At 43.3% G+C, this 9,761-nt stretch overlaps 1 protein-coding gene across 1 annotated transcript; it reads left to right on the forward strand.

Moving 5' to 3' along the window:
* The first annotated feature begins 1,890 nt into the window (after positions 1-1,890).
* Positions 1,891-3,229, forward strand: LOC148907745 (uncharacterized). The gene is made up of 2 exons (XM_089035736.1): positions 1,891-1,901; positions 2,110-3,229. The coding sequence occupies exons 1-2, from the start codon at positions 1,891-1,893 to the stop codon at positions 3,227-3,229; spliced, it is 1,131 nt and encodes a 376-aa protein (XP_088891862.1).
* The last annotated feature ends 6,532 nt before the right edge of the window (positions 3,230-9,761 follow it).

The following is a 9,761-nucleotide window of genomic DNA, read 5'->3' on the forward strand; positions in this document are numbered from 1 at the left end:
GAACTTTATCCCAAAGGGGATCGAACTTATTATGTTACGTTCATCATGTTAAAATTATTGTATTTTCTTAGGCCTTTGTATCTGTATATGCTGCACTGTGTTGCGCATGGGGTGGGGTGTAGCGGCCTACTTCCGGTAGAGCACGTGATTGCCACGTGCCCGCGCGTGCCAGTAATTTTACTGACCTCAAGGGCACACAACACACAGTTGTGAACATTGTTTGAGTCCACATTAGTTTGAGTTCTTTAGAAGACTCACTGAAGCAGCAACAACAAGCTTTATTTCTTGCCTTTGAATTGGGATTCATGTGGATTTAGAGTAATTCATGCAGTAGAAGTTGAAATGTATGGATAATTCGCATGTAAAGGAAATAAATTCGTCAACTCAGTGAAATATGGTCTGAAATTGCCCATCACCTAGCTTATGGAAACTACACGCACCTTTAAGCCTCAATATCTCGCCCAGGAATTATCCATTCGAATTTGAAAGCTGTGATGTCTAGAATATGATAAAAGTGGTTCAATTTTAGGGGTGATATGCACTTTAACCTATGAAAGTTATTTTGAATCCGAGCAAATTAAATGGAGAAACCGCGGACCACAATGACCCAAGGATGGCTAGTGAAAATAGCTGAATTGTGCTTTGCTGTTATGCTGCAGGGTTTGCCCAAGGATGGCTAGTGAAAATAGCTGAATTGTGCTTTGCTGTGCTGCACGGTTTGCCCAAGGATGGCTAGTGAAAATAGCTGAATTGTGCTTTGCTATCTAACCTGTTTTTTAAGAAGGTCACTATGCTGGGATGTCCATCCCTCCCAGAACTTACTCTTCACTCTTGGTCCAGGACTTGCCCGAAAGAGCCTTGGGTGTCAGGAATTCGGTTTGATTTTAGAATAGGCCTTTTGCAACAATAGATCACGTGTCAAATTCCCCCATAGCAAAAAGCCTCTGGCGGGCAAGCTTTCCAGACATTCCTTGACAACAACAAGAGTTTAAGTAGCGGAGCGTGACCTTTCCAGAACTATAGTGTCTGTTTTATCCTTATATTTTTTCTCAAAGCCGTTGATTTTCCAGAAGTACTTTGTTCAGATATTTTTCTATCTTGTGAACGTGTTTTAAACGTTTCAAATCAAAAACAGGTTTTTTAGCGACTTGAAGACGAAGCGTCGAGGGTGAGACGCACGTGAAAATGGCGGATTTCACGGGTAAGTTGTTTATATGAGTTTTCTGTTATTTCAGGAACTAATGTTGATTATTTCATAGAAATACTTACAACTATATCATACGAGTTTATTTTCGGACTCTTAACTATGGTTTTGCTAAACATCGCCGAGTTTAAGCCATTTTAAGTCCCAACAAACTACCTCTTGTGCTTGTTATATTCTCGGCGTAGCTAGAGGTGTTATATCAGTGATACACCGGATAGCCAAGATCTACAGTATATATGAGGCAGTTCTTTTTTTAATATTGATATGCAAAGAGCATATTTTAATTTTGTTTCAATATTTATTGCGTTTTAGCTGAGTATATGACGTACGAGACCTCGAATACGGACCATGGAAGCACTGAGTCCAAGACACGATTTCACTGCAGTGTTCCTTTGTGTAATGGGAATTCGCGCTACAACCCAGCACTTTCTTTTTATCGATTCCCTAAAGACGCAACACTAAGAAGTGCCTGGATTACAAAAGTAAGGCGAGACGAAGGGCCCTATTTCAAGGTAAATATGAAAAATTGAATGGTCTTTGCTTTCTTCAGTAAGATAATAATAGTTTTGGTCTCCTTTCAGATAACACACAGCACGAGGGTTTGCTCGAAACATTTCTTAGACAGTGGTTACCGTCCCCCAAACAACTCAGGAAAAAGACTTCTCAAACCTGGCGTCGTTCCTACAATGTTCGACTGGTCTGGTAAAACCACTCAAAGGAGAAAATTGATTTGACAAGTTGACAGGTATATATATTTATATATAAAAAAGGAAATGTGCCTAATTTACCGTTGTGAAAAATCCAACAAATAAATTGTATGGATATGACTGTTATGAGGGGAAATAATGATAATTCATTCAGAGTGCTGTCTTTGCCATTAATTTTACTTATTACTTCTGTTTTAGTGGGACTCAGACTGACGAGAGTGAAGATGAGAATGATAATAATGTACCTGAGCCCTGTCCTGATTCTGAAGCAGCACCACAGCCTGAAAGAACTCCTGTTGAAGCAGAAACAGAGGCCCTGAGAGCAGCATATGGTGCAGCTCAAGTTGAAATAGAAGCCCTCAGAGCCCAAGTTGCAGCCTTAAAATTGCACAAGTTTGGTATAGAAAGATTTTCCTCTGATGATGACCTCATAAAGTTTTACACTGCTTTTGCTACCTATAATCATTTTTACAGTTTTTATGATTTTGTCGCACCTTCTGCTCAGTACATGAAGTATGTTTATTCTGCTGGTATTCAAAAAAGCAGGCCTTCAGCTCGCACTATGATTTTGATTGATGAGTTGTTTTTGTTTTTAGTTAGAATAAGACTAGGTTTGTTTGAACAAGATTTGGCCGATAGATTTCTTATTAGCACATCATCTGTTAGTAGAAAAGTGACCACTTGGTCTAATTATTTATATTTTATCCTTGGCACCCAGCCAGTTTGGATGTCCAGGGAGGCAATAGATCAGTACATGCCACAGTCTTTTAAGTACATGTACCCAACCACCAGAGTTATTTTAGATTGTACTGAGTTGTATGTTCAGACCCCTTCCTCACTTTTGCTACAGTCACAGTTATATTCTTCTTACAAAAGTAACACCACTCTAAAGGGTCTGATTGAAATAGCACCTCATGGTGCTATTACCTTTGTATCTTCTCTGCACACAGGGTCTATTTCAGACAAGGAAATTACACGATGCTCAGGTATACTAGATTTATTGGAAGATAATGACTCGGTAATGGCCGACAAAGGCTTTGACATAGAAGACCTTTTATTAAAAAAGAAAGTCAAGCTAAATATCCCCCCATACCTTCAAAGCAAGGGCCAGTTTTCCATTCGTGAAGCCCAACAAACAAAGTCAATTGCTAAATTACGAATTCATGTGGAAAGGGCAATACGTAGAATTAAGGAGTACCACATATTTGATTCTGACATTCCATTGAACATGCTTGGTACAATCAATCAGGTTTATACCGTTATTTGCCTATTGACCAACTTCCAAGGTCCACTTATAAGAGACAAAAACAACACCTAATAATATAATATATACTACTCATACTTATCAGTAATGGAATTGTGAATGTAATTACCAAACAAGTAACAGAACAACAATAAATATTTCTTAGTGTCACCATATTCTTTCATGTAAGTTTATGTAATAATTTTAAATTCTTCAGAGCTGCAGCTGTATTTATTTTAGAAAATAATTGAAATAAAAAAGATCAACTTTATCTTTACTTTGCTCAAAAAATCCTTTATCAAAGACAATTCTTTCACAATGAAATACTGATTCATTGATGAAACTAAAAAAATCACACCATGGTAGCCCTGTTAATGCCAGCTGACACTACCTGGTAGTAGTAATAATGTGCTCGTTTGAGCTGTAGATTACCATTTTGTCCAACAGTCATAAACTGTACAGAACTGAAGTCAGTTGTACCCTCTTTAGTAGTATAGGGGATGGGGGTTCCAGCGCAACGACCACCGGAGGATTACCCGTCTAAAGTGAATTCCTCGATTCGTACCGCGATTACCCGCATCCCGTGTCTATGTAGTTAAATATGTTAGTCTATATATGGAGTGCGAAGAATGTAAGAGAACTTTTAAGAAAGAAGTGGACTTAAAGAAGCATTTAAGGATGAAGACGAAATGTATGAGCAGCTATGATTGTGGATGTGGTAAGAAGTTTGAGACTAAGGTTAAATTGTTTTGGCATTGTCAGGATTGTGAGTATGACTACGACGATCTGAAAAGGGTCTGGAATTAGGTATAAGATATTTCCTATTATATAGATGGAATCCCAAAGCAATTTCGAAACGGTGTCAATACCCGGTAACGGTGAGATTGACGTTAGACAGTTTTGGCGTCAGTCAGAAAGGAAGGTCAAGAGAACGCTTCGAAAAGGTATAGAAGAATTAGGAGCCCTGAAAGCGAGTATAATGGTAGAAGTAAGTTTGTCAAAAGATGAGGTAACGACGACAGCAATGCTGCGATCAAAGTCACTGGTTATATTAGAGTCCACGAATCTGGATAGGTCACTCAGCGAAGCCTTAGAAGCAATAATGGAGTCGCTGTCTAACTACACGAAAGAAGGATCAGGTTGGACAGTGGAGGAGGTAGAAGGTATGGAGGTTAGCATGGCAAGGTACGTGCCAATACGAGGAGGAAGTTACGTGCCCCTACCAACGTGGGTAGAAAGGAAGAAAGCCATAGTCAACGTAAAAAGTGATGACAAAAGATGCTTTATGTGGGCAATACGATCCGCACTGTATCCAGTAGATAAGGATCCATGTAGACCAAGCAAGTACCCAACAGATGATTTGGAGTGGGATGGCGTAGAGTTCCCAATGCAGTTGATAGACATACCGATATTCGAGCAGGAAAATGACCTAGCCATTAACGTTTACGGAGTCAGAGACCAAACGATAGTGCCACTAGTGCTGTCAAAGAGTAAAGGAGAACGAATACACCTCTTTTACCACGGCGGACATTATTCGTGGGTTAAACATGTTAGCAGACTATTTTACAGACACACCAAACACAAAGGCAAGAAATACTTCTGCGACTGTTGTTTGTTATCCTTTACCAGCGTTAAAGCTCTAAAGGATCACGACGAAATATGTCGCGGAGTCGAAGAAGTGGCGCAACGGATCCAGATGCCCACAGATAAGAACCTATCGTACTCAGACCATCAAAAGCAGATGCAGGCGCCTTACGTGATATATGCAGACTTTGAAGCGTTGATAACTAAGGAAGAGCAGAAAAGTGGTGCCACGAATAAGGTGGGATTACACGAGATCTGCTCCTTTGGTTACATAGTTGTCAGATCAGATGGCAAGGCCGACCCTCCTGTGATTTACCGAGGTAAGAACGCAGCTAATGAGTTTCTAGAAGCATTGCGAGAAGAGGAGGAAGAGATAAGAGAACAATTAAGACGCCCAAAGAAGATGGTATTTACCAAAGAGAACCAGGAGGCTTTTACCAAGGCAAAGAAATGCCACATTTGCCAACATACGCTTCTCCAGTTTGGAAGACGAGCCAAGAAAGCGTGGGACTAAGATAGAAAGTATCTATGAGAATCTCATTTCAAATGTGGCAGGTATGCAAGGAAGGGGGGAAAGCCCAACAAGCCTTCCACCCACTGCATTCATTGTCATAAAGCATTCGTTGAGGATTTCTACGTGGATAAGGTTAGAGATCACTGCCACATCACGGGTAAATACAGAGGAGCGGCTCATTGGAAATGCAATATAAACTTCAAAGTAGATCCAGAAATGGAAATACCAGTATTCTTTCACAATTTAAGGGGTTACGACGGTCACTTACTTTTACAAGGAACAGACGGCTCCGAAGTAAAGTGCATACCCAACAACAAAGAAAGGTACATGTCCGTAACCGTAGGCAAACTAAAGTTCTTAGATTCGCAGCAGTTTATGGCGGACTCCTTAGCAAACTTGGTTAAATACAACACCGATTTTCCCATTTCCAGCCAATACGGCGCGGAAAGGAAAGGAGTGTACCCATACGAGTACATGGACTCCTGGGATCGATTCAAAGAACCCCTACCACCCAAAGAGAGATTCTACAGCACCCTAAACGAGTGCAGCATAAAGGACGAAGAGTACCAGCACGCCTTAGACGTGTGGCAGAAGTATGATTGCCAAACGATGGGCGACTACCACGACATCTACTTAAGGTCTGACGTCGTCCTACTAGCGGACGTCTTTCAGAGCTTCAGGAAGATGGCAATGGAGTACTACAGCCTGGATCCTGCAAACTTCTACACAGCACCTGGGCTCTCCTGGAGCGCCCTGTTGAAGAAGACGAACGCAGAACTGGACCTACTAACGGAATACGACATGTACCGGTTTATGGAAGACGGTATCCGCGGCGGCGTTTGCGGGCCCAGTAGGCGACACGCAAAAGCAAATAACCCTCTGGTAGAGCACGACCCCGAGAAGCCAACCACCTACATCTTCTACCTGGACGCCAACAACCTCTACGGCTGGGCAATGTCACAGCATTTACCAGTGAGGGACTTTGAATGGGCGGAGCCACGGGAGATAGACTACTACCTGCGTGTGAGGCCGGACAGCCGCAAAGGATTCATCCTTGAAGTGGATCTGGAATACCCCGAGCACCTGCATGACGCCCACAACGAGTTTCCCTTAGCACCAGAGGCCGTGGAGATACCATTTGCGCAGCTGTCTCCGCTACAGCAGCAGATGTGCCCCAATTACAAGCCCTACAGGAAGCTAACGATGAACCTGATGGACAAGCGAAAGTACGTTGTGCATTACCGCAACCTGCAGTTCTATGTGCGACACGGAATGCGCGTAAAGAAGATCCACCGCGTGCTGAAGTTCACACAGGAGCCATGGATGCACCCCTACATCGACTTCAACACTCAGAAGCGCACAGCAGCAAAGAACGACTTTGAGAAAAATCTGTTCAAACTAATGAATAACTCCGTCGTTGGTAAGACGATGGAGAACATCCGCAAGCGGGTAAGCATAAAGATAGCCAGCACCAGAGAGGAGGCAGAAGCATACGTGTCACAGCCTGGATTCGTCAGATACGTAGAAATGTTAAACTTCTACGTGATTCACATGAAGAAAGCGAACCTATTTCTGAACAAACCCGTATATACGGGGTTTACAGTGTTAGACCTATCAAAGTTGCTCATGTATGATTTTTACTACGACAAGCTAAAACCGAAATACGGTGATTAGTGCCACCTTCTGTACACGGACACCGACTCTTTGATCCTCGAAGTGCAGACGAAAGACGTCTACCAGGACTGCCTTGAGGACCTCGATGAGTACGACACCAGCGCCTACCCTAAGGAACACTTCCTTTACTCCGCGAAGAACAAGAAGGTATTAGGGAAGATGAAGGACGAGATGTCCGGCAAGCCCATTGTGGAATACGTGGGCCTGAAACCCAAGATGTACAGCGTTCTCAAAGTGGACGGCGTAGAAAAGAAAGCCAAAGGCGTAAAAAAATACGTGGTTAAGAAGGACATAACCCACGATTCCTACTTAAAGGTCCTGCGTACGCGTAAGGAACAGCGACATAAAATGAACAGCCTGCTCAGCTACGGACATCAAATACACAACGTTACGCAGGAGAAGGTATCACTGTCAGCATTTGATGGTAAGAGATGGATGTGTGATGATGGTATTCATACGATAGCATTCGGACATCACACGATAAGCAGTTCTTCTTTGACGAACCCACGAGTGGGACCATCATGAAGATAATACAAGATGGGCTGACCCTTCTTAGCTATCGTGCTTTGGATCTGGTAAGTTTCCAAAGACCAATTAGGATCCGTAGCTCTTTTGGATCCTCCTTCTAATTCACCCCGCTCATAGAGATATCGAACCGTGACATCGCCTAATCTCTTTTCCTGAGGGAAGACCGCCCTCGAACTTCTGACGTAGGACTTGTGTTCCACGTGTTTCTTTTTTATGGCATCCTTGGATTTCATTCCCGTAGCCCTGGCCGCCTCGTTGTTCAAAGCCGCGACGACCTGGGGGAGCCTCTGAGTCCATTCCCTGTTGCGTTTGGAGGGATCTTCCAGCTCTTTCCAGTACTGGTATCCAAAGAGACGCTCTGCCAGGGTCTTATTAAATCTTTCGACAATGCTCTGACCCCTGTGGTACTCAGCTTCAGCTCTCCTAATTTTAGTGCTGTGGTCTTTCAGGGTCTTGGTAACCACGCCCATGAACTCTGTCCCCGCATCCACTTGCAGCAGCTTAGGCCATTTCAAGACGCGCTTATAAATCCTACCTAGGGCTTCTGCGACTTCCCCAGAATCCTTGCTGGTTATGGGTTCGGCGTCCTTGTATCTGCTTGCGATATCAACTACGGTCAAAGCTTATCTATAGGTCTTTTTTCTCACCTTGTCGTGCGGCAAGAAAAGCAAATCCGCCTGATGAACTTAATTGGGGGCATTTACGGTAAAGCTGGGCCTGGGAATGTACTTGGGCACGGGAAGATAAACCTGCCAGAGGGTTTGTTTTTTTAACCAGTTCTTAGCCGTTTCTTCTGATACCCTGGCCGCGGCTGCAAGTTTCTTGATAGCTGACGCTCCTCTCCAATAGCCTTCAGGCCCATAGTAAATCCTCTTAAGTTTGTCCTCTACGCGGCCCATTATATGAATAGAATCGCGCTTCGCTTGAATCAAGCGAAGGATAGGACGAGATTGATCTTTTGCCCGTTGAAATCCACCGCCTTTCCGTCCACTTTGATGGTAATGTTTATGCTTTCTACCAAATTAGACAAGTCATAGCTTAAAGAAATGGGAGTGTATTCTACTGGGTCAAATGGATTACCTTTGGGCAGAAATTTGGACATGAGAGAAGACTTTTCTCCATTGTTGTAACTATGGACCAAGTCGCAATAGACTTCGTAAGAGGATGCGACTTTCCATTTCACAGGTATGGCCGTGTCGGTAATCGTCTTGCCCGAGGCACATAATAAAGATCCCAATGGGTCAAACTTTCCAAAAGTTACTGAATAGTTTGGCATATTATGTTTGAGGGTCATTTCGTGCGGCAATCCTGTGGTGAGAGTATAACCGCGCTTGGCGAGCTCCTTAGCAAGGGTGATTGGCGTGTAATGTCCATTGGGCAGCATTTCACCTTGATATTTGCCAGGCGCCTTAAGTACGGTGACCAAGGCATTGACTAAATTATACCAAGAATTGTACAAAGAGCAACTAACCAGCCGAACCTTACAGGCTTTAATGGGGGGATTCAGATAAGTGGTAAAGTTATTCTTGTCGCTTTCCAAAAAGACGATCATTATATTAAATACGCCAAAGCTACGCCTCCCGCCAGCCCTGCAACTCCTACGAAGACCAATTCATTGTCTTTTTGTTTCTTAGAAGGCTGGTAGTAATTCTTGAACTGAGGCCTTTTCAACCCCGTCGATGCCGCGGGGTGTGCTTGCGCATAGAGCTTAAAGGCGTAGTCTGTATTTTCGAAGTTCTTATCCGCCTGCATCTTGTCTTGGTAGTTCTTGTCCAACCAATCCCTGTAAGCTTGTCTTTTTTCATTCCAAGCCGCCACGTCCCTTTGATACTTTTCCAGCGCTAAGTCGTGTCTCTTCCTTTCGGCTTCGAGACTACTTCCGCCAGTTACCGCTTTTTCTATGTACTTACCTGCGTAACTGGCGCCGGTGAATGCTAAAGCAGCAATTAATGCACCTCCTATCGCAGCCATCTATACATTAGGCAGGTACTTTTCCTTCCGTAAGTAATCCTTTACCATGATAGCCCCGCCTACGGCAGCGGTCATCTTAGCAAAGTTAGCGAAGCTCTTACTTGGGTCTTCAGTAAAGTCTTCTTTGAGCACTTTCTTACCTACCCAACCAATACCCGCAACGATGGAAGTAATAATAGCTGCCTCTTCAACAGTTTTTAATAACGCGGTTGACATTATATTACAGAGCGAGAAGGTTATTCCATTACGGGTATTTTGCTTGTCTTAGGGGGCTCCTGCGGTACGTGCACGGGTTTTACTTTTGGCTTCGTAGCCCGCCATTGTAAGTACAGGCTG

The sequence above is a fragment of the Actinia tenebrosa genome, unplaced genomic scaffold, assembly GCF_029948245.1.
Source record: "Actinia tenebrosa isolate PJP-AT-01 unplaced genomic scaffold, QUT_ActTen_1.0 PGA_scaffold3__52_contigs__length_22856419, whole genome shotgun sequence".
Lineage (NCBI taxonomy): Eukaryota > Metazoa > Cnidaria > Anthozoa > Actiniaria > Actiniidae > Actinia > Actinia tenebrosa.